At 24.9% G+C, this 26,223-nt stretch overlaps 1 protein-coding gene across 1 annotated transcript; it reads right to left on the bottom strand.

Moving 5' to 3' along the window:
- Positions 1-4,763: 4,763 nt before the first annotated feature.
- On the bottom strand, positions 4,764-22,476 carry LOC132929839 (trehalase-like). The gene is made up of 11 exons (XM_060995438.1): positions 21,917-22,476; positions 13,764-14,383; positions 8,937-9,218; positions 8,632-8,804; positions 8,338-8,537; positions 8,009-8,133; positions 7,814-7,947; positions 6,595-6,761; positions 6,319-6,523; positions 5,320-5,516; positions 4,764-5,120 (listed from the first exon to the last, which is right to left on the bottom strand). The coding sequence occupies exons 2-11, from the start codon at positions 14,054-14,056 to the stop codon at positions 4,992-4,994; spliced, it is 1,905 nt and encodes a 634-aa protein (XP_060851421.1). The 5' UTR covers positions 14,057-14,383; positions 21,917-22,476; the 3' UTR covers positions 4,764-4,991.
- Between the last annotated feature and the right edge of the window lie 3,747 nt (positions 22,477-26,223).

Raw genomic sequence — 26,223 nt, 5'->3', positions numbered from 1 at the left:
GAATTAATTAACCTAATTATTCTGTATATACGTATATTAAATAAAATGTTATAAACAATCTAACCTAACATGGATTATTTACACAAATGTTTTAAACAGTTGTTTTTTAACATTTTTATTTCAATAATTCATTATTGACCTTAATAGGTAGGTACAAATGGTACAATAGATGTTTAATAACGATTACAGATCAGGTCAAAAAATATTTATACAATCCTATGCGTGTAGGATATATGCCAGGATTTAAAATTTCCCGTATCAAAATTCGTTTATAGTTTTTATTTGAGTTTGATAAATTAATTTCATAATTTTACAAAGTCAAAGTCATAACTCAAAATTAAGTACTATAAAATATTTGGTTAAAATTCGAAAATAAAATAAATAGTTCATCATTGTTATGTCATATCTCACAAATCACAACTCACACTCTCTGTAAGTATTTATGTTGGGCCATATTAAAATTCCCCGAGCAATTTTGAATTTAAATACAATGCTATTGCGATATATATAAATATATATTTATAATTATGCATAAACTACTATTCTAGTTAATAATATTTATTTATATTTAAATAGATTAGATACGCAATTTGAAATTTTTTAAGAACTGGATAATAATAATAGAATTAAATTTTGTAGACTCCTAAAAATAATATAATAAAATAATATTTTAATTATTTATATAATCTTTTATAAAATACGTTAGTTTTGTCCCAGTTAATATATATCTAATTCCTAAGCAGAAAATGCAACACGCAACCTTTTTTGTATTATTTATAGATATTAAAAATTTTTTTTAGTGTTTAAGTTTAAAGTTTTTAAGTTTGGAAATTGACATAGGTATTTATGTTTTTGGGCTAGGTACAGATATTTTGATTTTCTGACTCTTACCAATTTTGAGTAACGCTAAATATCGCTACTTATTATGTTACGTTACCCATCAATCATTATTACTTTACAGTTAATTTATTAATACTTCATAATAAATAACGATGTATTATATTTTTGTCTTAACTTAAGATTTTAGCTATATAAAACATTTAACTTAAGATACCTAAGTTGCAAAATAATGGAGAAAAACCCCAAAGCATGTATAATATGATTCATATATTTTCCTTGAAGTGTAAAATATCGAGTATTTTTTATCTTGTAATTAACAATGTTTAATTCTTATAGCTTAGGCTTGATGTTTTTGAATTACAAGAAAACTGTTTTTGAAAGAAAATTCTGTTTTCCAAATATTAATAAAAGTACTAGACATTTTTTCCAAAATATATAAACAGATTCACTTTCCTACCAGAAATTATATTGAAGTTGATGACTAAAGCATTTTTACTGCAATAAAAATGTATAATAGATAGAAAGAAACACTCACTACATCATTGTAAAATCAGTATATTCATCACTGCTCAGAAAACCAAAAGACTTATGTTTATTTAAATTGATCATTATATCTTTAAATTATGAACTTATTGTGGTAAAAAATATAATATATCGATACAATTTATAACATATTAATATACATATATATATATATATATATAATATACATGTATTAATTATTATTATTCTAAGAAGTAAGAATGTACTTAGATGTTATCAATAATATAATGGATTTTTATTGGTAAACATTCAATTAGTGGAAACCATTTTAACAAGAAGTGGAGGTTGTGAACTTTTTAAATAATGCGTATCATTTGGCATTTTCATACTAAGTATTATAAATTGTATAATGTTTTGATTACAATTATTTACTGTGATTTATTTAATTTTATTTATATTTAGGAATATATTATTAAAAATAATTACAGTTTTATAATAACTATTGTAAACAAGAAAAAAATATGACATGATTGTTTGTAATGATTCATAATATGAATATGATATAATAATCAATTAATTATAGAAAAATGCGTGTCAAACAATATTTATTTTAGTTTCAATCCGCATTCGTTTAACATATCTCAAATAATAACAAAATAAGAAAAAAAATCATTTTAGAGTAAGTTATCAATTAGCCAAACAGTAAAAGTGACTCATAATAAAAACATTAGTTAAATATTTAGAACACATTTTTTGAAAAGCTACATTTATTTTAGTCATTGATGTATATCATAGTTCATAGTTCTATGTGTAATAATATAAATATTTATATTAATCGGGTTTCCTTGTAAATATCTCCAAACCACAACGGTATATCGTTAATTGTTATTATTTCTTTTAAATTGTATACGTATTGATTTATTGATGAGAAAATTGAAAATATTGCTTTAAACGTAATAATAAAAACTTTTTGAACATGACATTATATTTTTTATTCTCACTTCGTTTCTTAACAAGTATGTAAGTCATGTTGTAACTATAGTATATTTGTTGAGAACGATTTAATGCATTTTAGTGTCTAGAAAATAAACAGTTAAAGAAAAAAGTGAATTGATGTGGGTATATAAAAGATAAAATGATTAATTATAATAATACAGAATAGAATCCAGTAAACAATGTTAAACACTATTGGATAGATTTTTAGATTTTGAGCGGAGCGATTAGACATTAGTTTTACTATGATGTGTATGTATTTTTTAGTTTTGAAAATGAATGTTGTTTGAATAATGAATTTAACATGCTTTAATTTTCAAATTTGAGGGTAGTTGCTGGTAGTAGCTTTGATCTAGTTGGTACTCAAAGGAATGGAGGTATTTAACATTAAACAAATTATCCATTTTGTTAAACAAAAAATGGAACTAGTTTTTGCTGTACAGTAACTATGAAATCATGAAATAAGTACTGTATTGAATGTATTAAATTTGAGTACAACAATACATCGTTGTATACAAAAGATAAAAACAATTTAAATCTTAGTCTCAAACATCACATAGAAACCATTTGCGCAAAAGTCTTTAGAATTTTAGGTTTTACAAAACGAAATCGCAACGATATGAATGTAAAGTGTCTAAAAGTTTTATATCTCTCCTTAGTGCAGTGCGTCTTGGAGTGTGGTTCGATAGTTTGGAACCCTTGAACAAACAGGTTTGATTAAAAAAATTGATAAAATACAAAGAAAGTTCATTAGGATGGTTGCCTTTAAATCAAATTTGTATGGATTGCCTATTGTCGAAGTCAAGAAACAGTATAAAATACTCTCTCTTGCTAATATACGTGATTATAATGATTGTCTATTTTTATACAAGCTATTAAATGGAACTATAAACAGCCCTGAGTTATTGAATCTCATTAGCATTAGAGCACCTCAGGTAGTCGGATTAATACTAGAAAAAACACATTATTTCATATTGTACCCAGTAAACGTAATTTTGTTACCCATAGACCCATAAATAGAATTTTGCGAATTTACGATATAATAATGAACATCTGTTTGATTTTTATTTTTTATTTGATAATAATAGTTATAAGTTCAAAACATTGTTATTTGTTCATTAGTTAAATACCATATATTTATACCACTTACCTATGTTATATGTATCTATTGTACTTGTTTACCCTTGCAGGCGTTATTATTATAAATAAAAAAAATTAAATTAATTTAAGAGTCAAACAATATAAGCTTGGTAAATATATGGTTCAATTGTCACTAATTTTCAAGATGAGGATTACCGGTTAACGTCATTCATTCATTCTTCCTATAGCGTATGTAGAGCGCCTGTGATAACTTAGTTGAGGCACGTTAAAGCAATTGTAGAAGAGCAGATGGCAATCCAACGGCGCGCAGCTCTAAGCTGAAAGAGTTTTTCCTACGGCGTTCTGGTTAGGCAATTTGGGTACATAACTGTGTTTGTCCATTTCTTCGATACGTCTTCATTATAATATATTTTTTTTAAATAAATTTAATAATCTATAAATTATATTATATATATATAATATATAAATACATTTGTCTTTGTTTATTTTTCCTTCAAACACTCAAAAACTAATGGATTGTAAAGTTATTAATAAAAGTTCTATTCATAAATTCCTTAATACTCGGAAGGCATGTTTATACCTATTTATTTGTTTCAATCCATACAGGTTGTTAAAGAGTGGCTAACACATATTTAGTTTTAGCACACGAAAATTGAATAGTTTTTCTGTTTAAATATATGATTGTCATTAGTTACAAATTATAATGTATAATAATTATAGTAAAAATATGGTATGTATGCCTATATATAATATTGCTTGCATATATTTATGAAAAAAATACTTTTCTTAGAATCAAATAGTTATATGAACACAGTTGCAATAATTACTTTTTTATTTACTTTCTTATTTATGATTTTTAATGTAAGCACATTAAGACGAATACCAATCTTTATCGGGTTTTAAGCATATTTTGTTGTTGAATTTTTCGAAATTTTTCTTTGTTTTTACATAAAAAATATATTCTGAATGAAGAAGTGGAAAATGACAAAGTTAATCGTTGTAACTGTGTTTATGTTATATATTTTAGCTAAAACAAAACGAAAAACGATAGAAATATAGATTAATTTTAAGCCGGGTGAAGTCAGTTAATACAGATAGTTAATTTAAAACTATAATATTATTATGCAGTATTTGACTACCTAATTAATGTACATTATATTTTACTATAACAATACCTCGTCTTTTTTTTATTAAATAAATATCTAATTTCTGTATTTGATCTATCAATTAATAGTCTATACGGCTAAACTTTATAAAGTTTATACAGTTTATACTTAGTAATTCATTTTCTTGTGGTATAAGTAAAATTATTATCATATGGTATTGTCTTATCAAGAATCGGTAGATTCCATAAGAATATCATAATTTATTAAACGAATATCATACACAATATATATGTATAATATACAATATTATAATTATATACAATAATGCAAATGGATATGCTGTACAAATATGTCCATAATATACTGCATAGTCGATTTAATTTAAAACGTAAGTGTAAAAATAATACAAAAATATTATAGATTTATATAATACAATATGAATACATAGTCGGTTCAGTAGTATGGTATTTAAGTAGATTTAAATAGGTGTCCCCATCTCCGGAAAAGTTCGAACACTATACCGTTAGTCCATCCAAAACCTGTTTGAGGCGTGTATTCGCCACCCCCGCCGGTTGTGCCCACTTCGAGTGCACTGTACTGTAAATAAAAATGAAATTTAAAATTGAGTCGAAGTTAATTTAAATTTATATTCTATAATCATTTACGGTAATGACGTTTAAGAAACCGTATCTGAACTAAATAAATACCAATACTCATTTTTACATATTAGGTAACCAAAATATTCAATCATTAAAGTTCACACCATATTGTCGATTAAATGATGCTAAATAATTACCTTTTCAAACATGGTGCCACTGGTTATGTATCCGACGTAATTAGTGTTTATCCACGATTTGGCCAAGTTTATTGCAACTGTCTGGGCAGGTTTGTAGTTTGTGCGGTCTAAACCTTGGATTACCATGGCTTGAAGTGGAGACCAGCAATTTGGATAGTCCCATTGTTGAGTAGAGTTAATATTCGATGTTGGTACACCTACATTAAAAATAATAAATAAATAATTTAAAATATCTATTAAAGTACTTTAGACGGGATAAATCAATTTAAATTATTTAATTTATAATGTGTAAATATATATTATTATTTAATACTTATTACGAACATCAAAACATAAAAGTTACATTTATTACCTTTTACTCTTCTAATTTATAAGCTATTAAAATTAATTTTTTTATACTCTGTAATATAAGTATGTAACTAAATTATACATTTTTATTTTTATAGTATTAAGATTATTAATAAGAATACAAAATGTATTCTATTATTTTTATATTAAATATTATATAAAAATGAAAAAATATTTTAATAAGGTATTCTTAGATGATTTTATTTTTTTATTAAGTGTACCTAGTAGTAGTTTTTTTGTATATTTAAATTTGGTACAAATAATAGTGTATTCAATTAATGTATGCTTAAAAGATATAGTAACATTAACTTTACATTTTGAGTGAAACCATAAATGTATTGATTTTAGGGTAATGTGTATTTCATTTGATTTTTCATGTCTTTGTTACCTTTTGGAAGAATTAAAATGCTTTTATATTAAACTTTGAAGAACGCTTCTATTAGAAAATTAGATTTAATTGTTATTTTGATTGCTCAACATATCCAGAGTTTTAAAATAATTTGAAAGAACTAATGTAAAAACGCAAAACCGGTAATCATTTTTCGTATATAATGATTTATTATTGAATTCTAATTTAATAGTTGTACTTAATAATTTGAGTATTTTTTTTAAATTCAAATTATTAATTTACTATTAAAATATTATACTTACAAATTAGTTTTGGAGTTCCATCTTGATTGATAACACCGTTAACTATCAAATAGTCCAATGCTCGTTTGCCATAGTACGTTCTAAGTTTTCTCTCGTAACTACCAGTCCATAATGGTGCAAAATTGGACGTATAGAAATATTTACGACTCAGTTTAGTGGTTAGGTCATAATCTAACCAAATACCTTCTTCTTCGTTCCACAGTAACTAAACGTACATATCAAATAAATATGGTTTTTATATTTTACACTACATAAATATTATATTATATCACTAACCGCGTTTATTCCAATCTGAAAACGGTGACCGATGTCATCATAGTATTTGAATTTAGCTTGATTACCCAATAATTTAAAAAATTGAGCAAGAACAACTGCGTTAGCTTGTAATATTGCATTTAATTCTACGTAAATAAAATTTTGTGGATCCGTATTTGACAAATCTCCTGAAATAACAAAATTAATAACATACATTATAATATGAATAAATAAATATAAAAATAAATACATAAGCATGTATATAAAATACAATTTATTGATATACAATCAAATCAAATAAATTTATTTTTTTGATAATATTTTAGAGTTAAGACATGACGTATCATAAATTCATAAGTACTTAAATCATTATTAACTGCTTTAAATTGTATAGGTTAAAAAAACAATTAGAATTACACATACATATTTTTCTAGAGTAGCTTCTAACCTATTCGGGTAATTTATCATATTGATTAATAATTATTTTATATTAATATTACAATAAACTATAGGCACTTATATACAAAAAAACAACATTTAATTTAAAAACAATATGATCATTGTATCCAAACATATAATAGTAGTTTATTATTTTATGGCAATAATTAATTAAATAGTTAAACTATCGATGAAATCAACTTAAATAGATTTTCCTATTTCCTTTCTTTTAGTATCAACGAAATTATATGTTAACGCTATATTTAGGAAATGTCATATTGTAAAATTTTATTTTCAAATAATTAGGTTTATAGAAAAGATTAGTTTATAATATATTGAATAAACTTTTAAATTCTGTAATAGACAGAATAAACAGTTTATACAAATCTGTCGGTATACTAAAATGCTTGAAGATTTTTGTAGCTGAAACCTGCAATTCGCAATCAATAACGAAAATTTGTCTTTATTGATATTATTATTGTAACTTCATTATGGTATTATTGAATACGAGAAATATTTTTGCATTTATAGTCATAAACATTCATTAGTATTATGCTATTAATCAAAATGTATTCATTAAATTTAGTAAACAATAACAATTATTAACTTCCTTCAAACATAAATCATGTAGTTGCTCAATATACATATAGTTATACTAATTTAATTGATTATAATTCGTGCCCGGTATATTGTATAGCTATAGCTGTATTAACGTATATTATTTGTTTGTAACTTATTTATTTAAAGATATTTTATGTAGATCGTATACATTTTTTTATAATATATATTTAGAGAATATTACCAGTATTTTGACCAAAATTATTGTAATGTTTGGTCGAAAAATCCCAACCCGTTTCGGCGGCAGCTTTTAATCTTGAATACAACTCATTTTTATCGTCTACGCTTGAAAAAGGCATAGCTAAGGTTTTGTCTTGACTAAAAAAAAATGTATTAATTGAATATATATGTTTTATTTTAAAATCAATTTTACACTTACTAATAGGATTCGGGACGAGGTCCTCTGGTATGTGTGTTGTATTGTCCCATTACATAGGTATTACCTGCCTTTTCAACTTTTATTGTTCGGTTTGTCATCCAAAAATTGAATTCTGCTTCCAGATACTATTGAAAAAAATATTCGAATATTTAATAATAACTTTTAAAAATATAAGCATATTATTTGTTTATAAACAATATAAATTATTATCAAATTCAGTTTGGATTATTACTATTTTTTTAATCAAACGTATTAATTGGTGTTCACTGAATACTATCTTAAAAAAATTAGTACTAACATTGAATAGTTATAGTATATAGGTAATTTACTTGTATGTTTTTCTTAATAAAATCTAAGTCATCTGTATATGTATAATATGACGCAGCCATTTGGATGAGGAGCGGTGGCTGAGATCTCATTAAATAGTAAATTCTACTTCCGTTCGGTACATAACCAAAACGGTGAACCAAGTAAAGGAAGTTTTGTATGATTCCTCTGGCAGTGTCTTTCATGTCACATAGTATTGCTCCTACGAAAATAAAATATTATTTGCACCACGAATTATAATTATAATTTATTATAGTCATTTTTCGGTTTTTATTCGTTTATATTCGTTTTTTTACCTCTTATGATCCAATACGAATCCCAATAATAAAGCTCAGTGAATCTGCCACCAGCTATAAAGAATCCGTTTGGCAAATAAATAGATGAATGCCGATCGGGGTTTACTTTAACGTCTTCATCTACCTTCCGTGCCAATCTTTTCCAAATTTGATTTAGTTGTAAGATCCAATTCCTTAAAAAATAATATTACATATTACAAATACATTAAAATGCAATATTTTTCACGCTCGGTTGAAAAGTTCGTTTACTATATAATAATATAATTTATAATAATTTTGATTTATTTTCTTATTTTAATTATTACTTGTAATTTTTATCCTGTACATAAGTACTGACAGTGGGAATTTCAACAAAATCAGGCGGCACCCACTCGACTAATGGATCGTCACTGAAGTTGTCTTCAACAAACTTTGTAAGTACAGCACGATTAGGCACTCGACCGTTATTTCGTAATTTCAATTCCCTATACGATTTTATAATTTCAGCTTCGCTCCGACGTAATTTCTTGTCTACGAAAGTTTTAGAGTCTGAATACAGCTGTTGCATTTGTATATCGTCAAGAAGTTCACCGTGGCAATATATATCACTATAATGAATAATACAACATACAAATACCATAATATGATTAAAATGTATGACAAATAATTTTTGACTGCTGCTATGTTTAATAAAATTGTATTTTGTAATTAATTTAAAGCAGTTATTATATTATAATCGATAAATATTACATACATGATACATGTATATAGGGTACAATTGTAATAAATCGTATCAAAAAAGAAATTAATTCGTTTATGCCCCAAGATGACCGTTTATACCGGGTTGCGCGGATAGTGGACTAGTTTCACTCCATTACTTCATCATATACATAGGTATATTGCGAAGCGTATATTCTTATTCAATGTGGAGTTAGTTCAAAACTTTTACAAAAAAGCATAATAATTTATATGTGACGTATTTTAAAAATAAAAATGTAACAATAATTATAGAAAAAAAAAACTTATTAAATATATTATGTATTATTTTGGAAAAAAAAAGTTTTTAATTATATTGCTTATGAATTTTTTTACCCAGTGGCATATTTTATTGCCTCTTATGATTTCATGTATCATGTAATCAGTGTGTTGAATTAAAAAATTATAAATTCTTTTAAAAACTAAAAAATGGATTGTAATAATTATTAAAAAAAAATGCAGCGCTTAGTTAGTAAATATAAGTTGCTAAGATAATAAGTTAATACACCAAGATACAATTCAAAAATATTTCTTGTGCTTATATACTTAAATTATTTGAATAACATTATATTCGTAATTTTTTTTACGATCATTAAACCTTTTGTTTAAGTTTTAAAATTAATAACACAAATATATTTAACATAATGTGATATTTAATTATAATGATGTACACATAATATATTTTATACTGAATGTAAATATTATTCAAATCTGAAGATTATTTGTATTTGGTACAGTATAAAATAAAACTTTTTGTGAATTGTAATCATAAGTAAATTCAAAGCTATTAAAGTTTATTTAAAGTTTTTAAAGTTTTCGAGTATATACCTACGTAAGACGGTGTGACTCTGTTGAATCTCTGTATCTATACTTAATTAGAATTATTTTTATATTTTATTAAATTAGAGAACAATACATAATAAAAGGACGATATGTCACTATAATCTCATGGGCCACATGCCCCATCATGTATTGCTGTATCCATCTTATAAACATGCAAAATAGCAAATTTTTTAACAGATTTTGTGTTGTTAGCTTTAATATTAGAGTGAATTGCCCTATTATCAAAGTTAAAGTTAAAAGTAGGTATTGTCTACGTTTATATATAAACTTTTTTTGGATATTTCAATTTTTAAGCAAGTTATGAGTAAGTAAGTATAAGTTAGATGACGTAAATCAATCAATAGTTTCGGGATTTGTTATTTAGATACTTAAATATGTTAAAATTATGATTACAAGGCTAACATCTTAAAATAGATTTAATTTTTATTAACTTCAATTTATTTTACCTATTAAAAAAAACAGTTCTTATTACGAGTACCTACGTAATATTATTACAAGTAACCATTATTCGCATAGAATACAGTTATGTAGTTAAATATAAACGTAGATAGGTATAATTAAGTAATTATATGTGTAGAAAAGTTTTGTATTGGTACAATTTACATTTTATTAAAAGCATTTTTTAAACATTTATAATGTATTAATGTATTATATATTCCAATATTATCGAAGTTTTAGTTTCAATGAGAAAAAAATTATGTACATTCTCTTAAATATTACGATAATTGTTATGTATTATACCAAGTCAAGAAATAGAAATCTAGATTAAAGATTTATTTTATACAAAACAGACCAGCAATAAGATATAAATGTCAGTAATCACTAATTTAATAAAAATAATATTTCACAAATACCAATAATACTATATTATACTTCACAAATTATGATTCATAAACACGATATATTGAACTATAATGATTTATGATGTATATATTATAATATAAAAATTGAAAATATTATCTTCGTAATATTTTTGTGGATTTTTATGTCACAATTTAAAATTCTATTATTAAAAATAAAATGTTTGAAACACGTTAGCATTAATATTTTCATAGTTAAATTATGTTTATCATATTTGTGACTATTATAAATAATTAGTCAATTTAGTACAGAGTACTGAACAAAACTGTGTCAGTTATAAAAAACACGGATTTACTTAGTTGAATTTGTAATGTTTTATATTATATACTTCTTATTAAATAAGATTCTGTTAAAAAAAATAACATATTTATGTGAAACGTCTAATAAAGGTGATTAGAATATAATATGAAGTTAATATACTAAATAGGTAGATGTACAAGTTTTAGTTAAAATGTATTTAACTACTCTTAGTTTAAAGATGATTTTTTCAGTAGGTATATTAAAGTAGGTACTTACTTGAAATATGAAAAATTAATACAATTTTATATCTTCACATTTGCAAATCATAAACTGCGTAGGTATTAAATATATTTATAACAATATATTTATATTTTTTTTTTCGTAAAATTATAATTTTGTTTGAATCATTTTCATTTAGTTATTAATTGCTTGACATAATATATTAGCAAAACGACAATTTAATTTTAAAAGAAACATATTAGTCGTAAATTAAATAATAACTGTAATTATAGAAAATCATGAAAATAACTAAAAGCCAAAAGATGTTCGTGGAAAAATTCAACCAATTTTACTAAATTTAATATTTACGTTTGGAAGGTAAAAATTTTAATTTAAACTAAAAACTACAATAATTATGTAAAATTTCTTCTGTAAAAATCATATTTGTAAAAATATAAAATAAATTAAAATTTTTCCATTTAATAGATGTATAGCTCACTGATTAATATTACGGCATATTTTATACATTAATAAATAATATAAAAATAATGAAGAGAAAAAGGTTTTCTAATTCTTATAAACTTGAACATTAAAATATCATTATTTGTTATGATTATGTAACGGATGGATACACAATTATTAAGAATTAATTTAGATAGACAATTTGACGACTATATTATAATTTATAACTACAACTCATATAACAGTTAAGCAAGTACATCATTTAATAGGGTTTGGCGTGTTTTAAATATTGTATATTCAAACACTAGGTAAAATATGTAATAGACTGTGAAATACACATTTTAACATAAATTACTTAATGTTCCTAAGGTACCTATTTAAGGGTCTATATTATATTGATTCAAAATATTAGTAAAATAAGTAATAACTATTATATAGTAAAAATAATTATAAGATATAATATAGAATCTCATCATGTTATCTAGGTATTTGATTTTATTGAATAATATAATGCTATTCAATACTTAACTAAAATAAAAATAGCACATATTTATTTAATACAAAACATGTAATATATGACTATATAAGTACCTATATTTTAAATTCTACTAAGTATAAAATATATGGTTTTAATACTTTTATAATATAGAAAGTTTACTTTATAGTAGAGCTAATTACTAGATACTAATTAGAAACCATTGTATAGTAATAAAATAAAATATAATTATTAGTTATTACTCATTAGTTATTAGGTACTACATAATTTATATGATTAAATTCTAATAAATGTATTTAATAAAAAAAAAATAAACCATAAAATGTATTAAAGTTTTTCGAAAATATTTTATAATACTTTAAAATTTGAAATAGTATAAATTATAAAAAATACGTCAATAAAATCTAATCCTAAGAAAAAATATTAAACTCTAAAGTTGATTTCTGCTATACATTACATAATAGTATTATTTCGGAATGTTGTAGCAGCAGATCATTTAATATTAAAAAAATGTCACATGTATCGGATGTATACGTCTATTTGTTAGCGAAATAAATAGCTTTTACATTTAGAAACATATTATTATATAAGAAATAATTATATTGACTTGACATAAACATATAGTGACAATTTAATCGCCCCTTATTTGTAAATTAGGTATACGAGTTTACTTGCATATAGCCATGTTATTTACATATAATTGAAAATAAATAGTATGATAATTTATAATAATTAATGATCCGTCGGGAACCCTGAGCATCAAAATATAATTTTATGCCACCTGACATTTTTATGACTGCGTTCGATACAATAACTCTCAAACGAAGCGATTTATGTGAGCCTAACACGATAATAATTCAAAAAAAAATAATATGAAAAATAAACATTTATATTATATATAATACATTTTTTTAAAGTTCAAATAAACATTGTTCATTATTGTTTTGCTAAAGAATTAGATTAAATATGTATATGTGCCTTGCCAAACTATCTATATATCACTCATCACTGGTAAGTTATCAGCTTCATATTCAATGCATACTGAGTATATACTATATACGTTTCAAATATACACATTTTTGTTATTAATAACTTTTAACGCTTTTTTGTGGCACTTAAATTTGATTTGTTAATAATTTTCGTGTGGTTTCGCATTATTTTTTATTTTTTTCTATAAAGTTTTTGAAGCCACAACATCCGAAAAATACATACGTACATCATTGACAGTTATTATCGAGAATGACTACCGAAATACATATTATGAGAAAAAACCTACCTGGGACATATGTCCGGATATGGGCCGTTGTACTGGCCCTGTAGCTGTCCGAGGGCGGAGGCTGGGCGCGAAGACGCCATCAATAGCAATAGTACGGCCGTCAGCCTGACGGCGATGGCGGTGACAGTCGTCGTCACCGTGGCGGACGAGCGCATCTTGCAGACTGCCGCGGGCGAACCAGTGGACCAAGTGGTGACCTGCCAAGACACCGCTCCCGTCGCCGCCGCCGCTACTGCCACCGTGGTTGTGGTCATATCACTTCTACTGCGGTCGTCACGGGTCACGACGATCATTGGCCACGGACTTTCGGCACACGCCGCCGGACGCGTATCATCGCCCAACTCGACTACCTTTTCCAGTGCTCGTGCGCACGCGCACGGTATCTCGCACAAATGCAAAAAGTAGGTAAACGCTGCTGTTACCGTGTTTCCGGTACCGTTGTCATTGTCGTTACCGGTACAGTAAAGTAAATGGTCATCATCACTATGGTACACTGCGATTATTGATGGTAGTGTGTGGACAGTGGACACCCACACTATATGTCGAACGCGATCGTTTTACCGGAGGTGTTCTCCTCGTCTATATTTAGATCCACGCACGATATCGTGTATAATGATGGTCTACAAAAATAAAAAGTTATATTACATTATTAAAATGTTTTGACCTACTAAAAAAAAAAAATATTGATAAAACAGATGAAGAATTAATTAATTTACTATACTAATAATTATTGGCTACTTTCTATAACATCCGAGTATCGGTGAATAATATTCGAATTTGAGTATTCAAGTGATAGCTGGGATAGTATGTGTACATTAATTTTATATAACCTAACCTATATGTACAAAAGAGTTGTTTTAAGGTATAAATAATGACCTAAAAAATGTTATAAATTTAGGAAAAAAAATTGTTAGTTAAAACTCAATAGGTACCCCAAATCCATACTATCATGAAATGTTTGATACTTTGATAGTTAATTAATAAGATAATTAAAAATCATAGGTACCATCGGGTTTGATATTATTTTATTTAAGTATTTAAAATTTAACATAATAAAAAATGTCTAAACATTATTTAACTTTAAATCGTAATATGTATCTTATTAATATAAATAAATACAGTAGGTACTTATAAAACTATACCTACAGGAAATATTTTAATTGGTACCTATACATATAATATTATTTAAATTTATGTAATATATAGCTATAGTTATATGTTTTTGAACATAATGTTGTTATGTAAAGTCTTAACATACTGTATAGGTACTCTATGAGCAATTTGCTATTTTATGGTCGAATTGAAAATGGGAAAGTAAAATAGTGAAATGATTTTATCCATATTTCCTCTTATTAGAGCCATAATAAACCTCTATCGAAAAATTTGTATGTATTATCAATGAATTATCATCGAAGATAATATTTTGAGATATACGAGTAGTTTATGGACATTCTTATCATAATACAATTATTTATCATCTTTAGAAGCCCAAAATTTCGAATTTTAAAAAACTAAACTTAAATCTCAAATTAAGATAATAAAATCATGGTTATGATTTTTAGATTCTAAGTGGACCAATTAATGTACTTATTTATAGAAAAAAATGCAAAATAATATTGTGTTTTTTTTAAAATCTAATAACACATTTTATAGTAAAAAATAAATTATTTTATTTTAAATTTTAATATCTTATTATAACTTTGTTGTAATTAATAAACAAATATAACTGCAGATACTTGGAATTTTTATCAAATGTTTACATTTAAATTATCAATGTATTTTGAAGTTTTAGAGCTATTTATAGAGATTTTAATTTTTAATTGTATGCTATGTTTTTTTTTTTAAATATCAATAAAAACATTTTAGCTCGGTCAAAATCTTGTAAATGAATTATAGAGTTCCTCATAAAATGTAATTATAGCAATTAGAAAATATTGAAGAAAAAAGATTTATAAGCAAAATTATTGTTTATGTTATTAAAAAAAATAGTAGAAAACCGGACTACATTAATTTTCGATAAAATCTATTTTGTTTTTTACTGGTAATTCCAAAATTAATAATTAAATAGGTATTTTAAATCTTCACAAAATATTTATATCAATATTATATAAACAATAGACATGATATAATTTTAAAAATATTTCGGATTTTAGCGTCAAAAATGTAATACAAGGTTTCTCTTCAGTTTTACTCATACCAATTAAAAAATATTGAAAATAAATAAAGTCTATGTTCTATTATAGGTATATGTTTGAAGATTAATTTTTTATCATGACATTTTGTAAACTATATTATGCCTGATGTTTAAAATACCTAAGGCTTGGATATTTTATACAAGATTCTTACTAAGTGAGTACTGTTTAAAAACAAAGTTAATCATGAAGCTAGGTTTTTTTTTATAAAATTACTGACTTTATTTGTATGAAGTTTGAATTTTGTTTGAATTTTGACGAAATTGGATGTTCAAATGTATGATAAAGATTTTTCTAAACAGAATTTTTGTTTTAATTAAAAAAATATTAATCGTAGAAACACACAACATTCCCATATTAATTAAATTAGTATTTTCTATACACATTGACAATTATAATATTAGCCATTTATATGAATTTAAAATTTTTATTTTTATTTTTAGTCTTTTTAATTACACTTCAATGTTTTACAAATTTTTTCTCGATCAAAAAACTTGAAAATGTAATAAAACGTTCTTCCATAAGTTGTTTTTATAAGATTCAAATATATTGAAAATAAATAGTATGCACAATCTATATAGATATTTGTAATAAAAATTATACAACATTATAGGTATGTATATATATGTATATATATCGTTCAAATTATTACGCATTTCATAATAATTTTGACAATATTTTATCCTTAAAACCAATTCGTATATTATAAATTATAATTTTTTAAAGACAATGAGATTTAAAAAATATTATATACCTATTTTAAAATATTAACTAAAAATTCAATAACAATAATAGGTTTATTAACATAGAATAGTTCGATTATAATAAAGATTAGTTCTTTGATAATCATATATGCTTGAAATCATTTTTCGTGCGCAATTATGTCAATAAATTCAAATCACATCTACTAATCTTTTTAATTTTGGAATTATGGATTGTTTGTCTGTTTGTTTTTTAGATACTACTATGTGGCATCTATTGATAATTTAATCCAACTTATATATTTATTTACATAACATGGTTTTTTTCACAACAGGTCAAGTGATATTTCCGAATAAATTGCAGAGTAGAACAAGGGCGCTAAGTGAGTGTATCGATTGAGGGACAGTAATAATATGTATATTGCCATATTGGTAAATACTTAATTATTTTGTGTACATTTAAATTATTAATAGTTGAATATTTCTCAATGTACAGTGATGAGAAACCACATCAGTCAGGGTTAATTAAATGTTGAAGTTTATGCGTGGTATACCTATTTATATTATAATTAACTATACCTACCAATTTTGAACCATAAAAAAATATTATTAACATTATTATAGTTGTAATAACAAAAATGATTGATTCTAGATGTACCTAATATTTGTTCCAGTATATGTAATAGAAATATAGAATTTGGAAGTTTTGATATTCTACAAGTAAATAGATTTAATCAAAATATATTTTTAATATTTAGATATAAGTACTTATATTTTACATGCTGTAATCTATTTTATTCTTTTAACAGGTTTCAAATTTTTATGAGAAATCTATATATGTTTAATGTTTCATAAATATACATATATTACAAATATTTCACTCTTAATCAATTTACAAGCAAAACAAAATTTTATATTTAATAATTATTTCAATATAATAAAAATGGTAATTATCTTCGGCTGGAATTATTTCAAGATTATAAATTATTTATTGCAATCGTTATTTACTGCAACGGACGTCAACACAACCCACCCGTGTCCGCGGTACTTATTTCTGCTAGGCTTAGTCACCACACTCGCCGGCAACGAAATACTAGTTAATTTTGTTTGTTATATTCAATAGTGTACGAAAAAAAATATATTGTTTAATTTTACCATTCATAATATAAATAAATACTAAATAAAACAAACTCCGTCATAATCATATTTTTTAACTTTAGGTGTGGTTAAATATAAAAATACAGGGACTTATAGTCAAGTATTTAATATACTTTGCATAATCATTTAATTTGTAAAATAATCGCAATTATTTTCACGCACTTGATAATTGATGGTGACCCTGAATCTGTACCGCAAAATATTTGGAGAAAATAATATTACCTACTGTAGGAGCTGTGACCCACTGAGGTATATCAAATAACAAAATACAATTTTAATCGACAGAAAATTTGTAATTGTTTATAATTTTCAAAGTCAATGTTATGATAGTTATTGAAATTATAATATTATTAAAATTTATCCGGTCAAGGACTGTTTTAAAGTGTTCAACGCAAAATTCCAAATGGTATTTAATTATAATTTAGCGTTAATTTAACTGCACTCGACACTTCGACAGTGATAATAATAAAAACATAGTATAGGTACAGCCGTACAGGTAGTCATTTCTGGGATAATCTTATTATTTTTCAGACCTTTATAGTGTACTGATCTATTATTTATTTTGATATCAGAAACATTACATCAGATTGGACACCATGTATTACGAGCTTTGTGGAACAAAACTCTTCAACTTATTGGCATATTTATTTCTAATAATACTAGCGATGAGTAAGGTATTACTTTATATTATAAATTTTAATGTAAATAAAAATACACGCCTAGATTTTTAATATGGTTATTAATATGGTATAAACATAATTTATGCTAATATAATAATACACAGTGTCTACCATAATGTTATGTACCTCAACAGACCATATTAAATGTGTATATCCATATTACTTACATTAAAAAGTAAAAATTCGGGGATAAATAAAAATAAAAAATATCAATAAAACAGAACGCGGTAATTATTATCAAAAAACGCAAAATGAAAGACGAACAGATTAAATAATAAAAAAAAAACGCTTTAAATCAAACAAATATATTTTATATAGTATGAATACATATGTACCTTAATGTATTTTAAACTTGATCTCATTCTTCATTTCCTCCTTTTCTAAATTATTCAGAAAATTATATGCCATAATTATTGAATATTATTATATATTCAACTTTTAATTTATATTAATAAAATAATTGTATTTTTTTTTAATTTTAATGTCTATAATTCTATATAGATATTTTGAATTTCGTTGTATCTTTAATTAATTTATATTATGCTATGTAACTTACAATAAGTATTTATGTTCTTGTCAATAATATGTGATTAATTGGAATTTTTTTGATCAGCGTTACGTTATGTTTTCACAATTTTTTAAGTTATTATTATACTAAAATCCCATATTTTACCATAGAATCTGACCATAAAAAAAAAATGAAAACATGTGTTTAAAAAAACTTCTCAACAAAACATTTATCAGATATAATATAATAAAATATCACATATACGTATAAAAAAATAATTTTGTAATATTATTTAAATTACATATTTTTTAAGCTTGTTAAATTCCTGTCACTCAACATTCATAGCACATATTTTCTTATAATAAAAATTTTTCGTAAATAACATACTCGTATTATACTTTCGACCATAATATAAATATGTCGTCATACAATTATTAATAATTTTTAAAACGAAATTATTTATTACTATCTTATCTATTAGCGAAAAATTAATGTTTATTGAATTATAATCGTTTGTTAAAAAATATTTTTAGTTTGTCCGTGTATCTAGCCATAATAATTTAATACGCTTAGCCAAGATATATCATTTTTTCAGTATTGTATTCAAAGTCTTCTTATTGCACCTAATAATTGGCAACTCAACAAACTAATATCTATATAATGTAAATATAATATAAAGACATAGATTTATTCATGTTTGTTAATTTTCTGTTTATAGATTGAATACACTAACGTAGGTTAGTAAAAAATGTTGTATGTAACAAAAAAAGCGATTCAATTATTCATAATTAAGGATAATTAATTTCTATAATCTTGGAAAAATGTATATATATAGATATATAGATATAAATATTGAAATAAACAATTATTATATTATATTTTATCATGGAAAAAAGATATAATTCAATACACGTAATTCTATTATTACGCAACTCGTATAATAAATGTCATACAACGTTAAACGAAACATATTTTGTAATATTTAATGCAAAATAATACGCGAAACTATATGTAGTTCGTGTGAGTAGTTGAAAACTATATATATACCTATACAGCCATAGTTTCTTTCATTCTTTAAGACAGTTTCGTTTTGTATCCTGAATGTTTTACACAATAACGTCACGATTTTAATTTCACGAATCAATTTTGATATTCTTTAAAACCAAAATACTCGTGATCTAATAACTTCGACCACAACTGTTCACACATAGAGAATATTATGTTCAAATGGATATTATAGGTATACCTCAAAATATATTAGTATCTCATGAATGCTCCAAATCATCAACATTATAGTGTAGGTACATGTTATGTATGAAATGGAAATTGGACTCGATGACAGGCACATATTTTATGTTCATAATATTATATATCTATAAATCTAGCGGAAACGTTTGATTTTAAAGAAAAAATTACCTCTTCCAATTGATGTCGTAATGACTATATCTGAATGCAAATACATATATTGAGTACCTAAATACCAGAACATTTTTCCTGATTTTTTTCGATATACATAACTATTAAAAAAAAATAATAACTAACCAGAAATATTTTAACTTTGATCAAATTTATACTGAAAGACGATAAACTCGGATTTTGATTACGGTTACTTGTTATATTAAAAAATGCTTTGTATAGATTTTAATTAAACGTTTGATGGATAACAATAAAATAATTTAAGAATCTGATTTTTTATTTTTATTTTTTTCCTTATTATTTAGTTATGATATTAAATAAATAAGTAGGTATTCGATAAAATATATTTCGAGGAATAAAATTTCTACCAATAATATTATAACAACAAAAAATGTTTGTATTTAAAAGTTTTCGTATATGTATATAAAAATGATGAGTACCTAATATTCACAAGTATCTAGATACCGATTTTCTTAAGAAATTTTATAATCATAAAATATACACACTAAAAGTTGTTTTAGTGTTTTAGACAGTTGTGTCTGTATTTGTTTAATTTAAGTTAATGGTTTATTTCTTCATTTGTTTCATTTCTCGATACAAAGTATGTTTTTTCATTAATAAAATAAAAGGTTATCAGCGATACACTGTAGCGTATATACAAACCGTTTAAATTAATAGTTGAAATAATATTATTTATAATGTCTTATAAAATCAAACGGAAATTACCATTGACCAACTATAAATCATCGAAAAGTTATTTTTCTAAAAGTTAATATAAACATACATTAATTAAGTTATATTTTTAAATAATTAAAAAAAATTAATTTATTGTAACTCATATAAAATTAACCAGTTAATTGGCCAAAAAGATTCTTGGAAGTTATAAGTGTTTAAAACAACGTTAATAATATAACAAATATATCAACACTATATTATATAAAAAAAAAACATAACATATTAACGTCAACATAATATAATGTTTCATGTGTGAACGGTGTTAACAAAAACACAATACTCAAGTAAAAATTTAATTATGATCTTAGTTTACTAGATTATGAAATTTATGTATGTATTAGGAAATATAATGTCATAAATAATAATATAGGTACTATTATTATGCATCATGTGTACCTATTGTACCTCTACTATTGATCTAAATAAGTATTACTATAGGTTGTACACTATGTAGGTGGTAAATATCATTTTGAGGAGGCAATGTAACACAGTCTCGTATATACCTAACGAAAAGTCGAAAAAAATGTATAAATCGTGACGATTAAAAACACATCAAAGGTTATTTCGTAAAAAAAGTTTCGTCGGCAATCACACGAATAAATATCACAGTTCATGCGGATAATAATAAAACTATAAGCGTTACAATAATAATCACGGACGAGCTCTTAACGGACAGCTCGTGTTTTGTGGACGTCAATTACATTTTGAAATATAATAATAAAATATTTTTGCGAAGAGAAAATCACGCATAATAACAACTTACCCGTTATCGTAAACCGTTTGAGCAGTCACAATGGAAATTAATCGCCGGTGAAAACTGTGTATACGTCCTCCTGCGCAAACACTGACGCGTCCAGTTGTACCGACCGCAACAGCAAAATAATAATATTAATATTAATATAATAATATTATAGTTACGTGGATAACGTGGAACGCGCGGTGCTGTAGTAGTAGTAGTAGTAGTAGTAGTATGATATTTTTGACCGTTGACCGAAATCACGTCATAATATGATATTATGTGTCATCGTACCGTTCGAAATCATTGGTTTATATCGACTTATCGATGATGTACTATCGACGCTTTACTAAACTTCATGATAATAACAATGTATTATAATGTACACGCGTGGTAAAAAATTGTGCACGTGCGGTGCGTAAACGCAACGACTCTGTAAGCTACAGCACATTTATATTGTACAATATTACGATATATATTCGCTTACGACAAAATACGATATAGTTATAAATATATTATGATACTATATATTATATTATTATGCTATGCGATTAAATCGTGTGTTAAAAAGTACGACGGACGACCGGCTGCGCAGAAATCTTAAGTGTGTCTAAATCGCGTACGCCATGCGTATGCGTCTGAAACGTGAACGGCGTTGTACCCGTTTAGGTAATGTATTATATTATTATAGAGGTAAAAATGACTGTGTGTATATACGATATTATAGCCACGACAGTCATGTACTCTGTGTTCGTATATATATATAGGATAGGATATACGTAATATACGTAATATATTATTATGTTGATACCGTTACGGGCGTGTGTGTTTCTGTTTGAAAACAAGAAATTTTAGTAGTCGAAAAAAATTGATAGAAAATATTTTGAACGTTGAATCTTTACGAACAATATTCGCGATGTGGGGCATTTACAATATTTGAATGTCCGCCAATACAATTGTCCCTTATTATAGTAAAAAGAAACTGTGATTTATTAGTTTATTACTATTGCGTCAAAATTAATATTTTAATATAAAATTAAATATTCTTATTATAGTATTATACGTTATAAAATAAAAACACAATATTGTTTGTATATATAATAAAGTAAACGTTACCAAATTAATATTTTTCAATGTCAATTGGTCAAGTCGCTTATATAATATAAATCATCGCATAATACTATTGTCAGTAAATTTACCTACATCTTAAATGTCTGTTAATATAGCTCATTCGCTTCCAGGTTCATGATCAAAACTACCGAATTGTTGTCCGTTTTAGCGTATGTGTTGTAATAATTTTCACTTCTGATTTTGAGAATCGAAATAAATTAGATGATTGCAATGTTATAAATTATAATATGCGGCATTCGTGACAGGATATTGTAAAACTGCCATATGTTTAAAATCTATATAAATAATATTGGTAGTGAATAATATGTTGATAATTCCACTGTATAACATAAATAAATTAATAAATCTTTCAAAAAATTAAATTTTTTTGTTTAAAACATAACTGATTTTTTCACACAAAATGATTACATATTACATACTACGATATATTTTTTTCTTGGTATGTATATAATGAATTACGTTTACACTTTATATATAAATATTTAGAATAATTAATATTTATTACAAACATTAGGTATTTACGTTAGGTAGTATCTACTTAATTGATTTAAACACTTAGGTTCTATTGTTTTTTTGTTATGGAAATATAATTTTTTTGGAAAGTTACATATTAATATATTATATATGTTATCATGGAGGTAACTAGGTAAGTACATGCTATTATACGTACTGATCAGTATAAAATATGATCATATAGTTTTTCTATACTTCGTTTTTTCTTCCGTTTCCACTTTTTTTTTTTAAATATTTTATGTTTATATTGCTGCATGTCTTGATCACTAGACCGCGTCAAATACCGATTTTCACTTTGCCTAATATTGGATAATAAAACTAAATTTGTTTGCTTCACACCATAATTATTTACGCCATTTGATGTATAAAAGTAATATTATGGGATAATATGGTACTATAATATGTATGAATATAACCTTATATTACGTGGCGGACGAAGAGACAGAATGTGACGTATTATTGGTTGTTTTAGTCGGCACACATGTCTGGAGAGGAACGCGTAGGACAAAGGAAGCAAACAGGAAGAATGGACATAGCGGAAACGATCGTTAAGTATGAATACATGAAGATTATCATACAAATAAGTATATGGATTTATGTACCTATTAAATCAATGCGTAGTTTACAATTTACAGCAATTGACGCCGCATATCCGGCATTATAAAAGTGTCCGTCAAGAGAAAATTTAAAAACATAATAATAATTTCAAGTTTAATTTATAAACTCCTAGTACCTTTACGATGTATTATACATATATTACTTAGGTAATAAATAATACTAGTATTATTTGTCAAAGCTGTGACAATCATACTAATTCGACTTTGATTGTTAATATTACTCACACAAACCGGTAATATTCTGTCATTGATATAATATATTGTTGATAGGTGCTCTATACAGCTTATGACTCATTATTTGATCATTGTTAAAACTTCAAGTTGGTTGTTTCAATACGATAATTTTGTTTATACAATATAAATTTGTTTATTTATCTATTTACTATTTAGTTTCATATTGCTTTGTATATATTATATCATGTGCGTTATTAGAGTATTCAAATGGACAAAAAAAAAATTCAAGCGTTAATAATTTTAAAATGTTTATAATATTGAACTAAAAAAAATAATAAAGAAAGACGTCTTCGAGTTAACTTCATACATCATACACGAACACGATACACGGCATAATATAATGATTATTACGTAAACATTTACACGACCTGCACACTAGTTTATAGAAAATTGCCTATATTAAACTCCTTAATAGTTGATACCTATATCGAATGTCCTTAATACTGAAGAATAAGGACTATGAATAACATAAAGCAAAGGTCAGGAATAATAAGAAAAATAACCGAGGAACTCGCTCTGATTAAGGTTTAGTTTTGCATGCCAATTGTATTTCGTTATTGTCTCATTGAGTACCTATGTCACTTTTATGTATGTTTGGATTTGAATTCAATAATATACCATTGAGTCAGAGATAATATTTTTAACGGAGACGTTATGTAAGTTGTCAGTATATTAGTACTTAGCTTTTATCCCCCACTAAATATATTTTATTATATATTTATAATTCCTTATACTATTAATAATATAATATTTAAAAAGTAAGTGCATTATGGAGCAATTCTTGTCCGCGGAGTATTGAAATAAAATACCTACGAATAAACCAGTGGCACCATCTGTCTAGGGAAACAATATTAAACAAATATATAAAATTACTATTATAGACTAGTCAACCAGTAAATCTGCAATGGGTAATTTTTTAAAAATAATAAAATAATATTTAATTTTCTGTTCGTTATTCAAGTATATTATATTTGTTATTCAATTGCCAATACGTCTATTTAAAAATTAGTTTTATGGGTTACCTTCAAATCATAAAAAAATTGAATTTGGTACCAGTCTTTGCAATACTTCCAAATGTTTAATTAACTGCACACATTCGTTTCATATCTTTATGTAGCAACAATATAAAACAATTAAAAATTGCCTCTTATGAGTTACTGTGTAAGGAAAAACTTTGAAAAATATATTAATATTTCAGACAACTAATTAAAAAAAATATATATATTTTTTATTTTCATTATTTATCTTTTATTTGTAATATAATACAGTAAAACCTCCTTATAATGAATCCCTCGTAAGATGGAAATTTCTTTATAGCAAAAAATAATAACAGTCTCGTATAACCTATTTCCCGTATATTTCAGGGGCAGTGGTAAACTATCCCGATTTTTAAAAATAGTAAACTCTCCATTATGTTTACCTGAAGGAAATGTGTATTCTTCTGGGCCAACATTATGGTTACCTGTTGGAAATATGTAAACTCTACCGAGTTGTTTTTAATGTTATTGCTACACTATGAATCAGTAAACCAGATTTTCAAACTGAAGTGTACATAAAAACCCAAAGTTGCAATAAACAAAATAAAATAAATAAAAACAGTCATACCAAAATTAAAAAAAAAATAGATTGGTACCCTTAAGTTTTTTGAAATCTGTATGTTCATATTATTATCATTAAAATTAAATTTAAATGTTTTTAATTTATAATATATTTTGTATTTATTTTTACTTTATGTCTTATTTTGACTATAATATTATAGCTCATAGCAGCTAAAAGTATTTTTACCTTTGATTGGTACATTGATTTATGTTATGATTTCTATTTTATTTCTATTTTGAC

Source organism: Rhopalosiphum padi, chromosome 4 (genome assembly GCF_020882245.1).
Source record: "Rhopalosiphum padi isolate XX-2018 chromosome 4, ASM2088224v1, whole genome shotgun sequence".
Taxonomy (NCBI): Eukaryota; Metazoa; Arthropoda; class Insecta; order Hemiptera; family Aphididae; genus Rhopalosiphum; species Rhopalosiphum padi.
The sequence above is the reverse complement of the archived record's forward strand: the minus strand, read 5'-3'. Positions and strand labels throughout refer to the sequence as shown.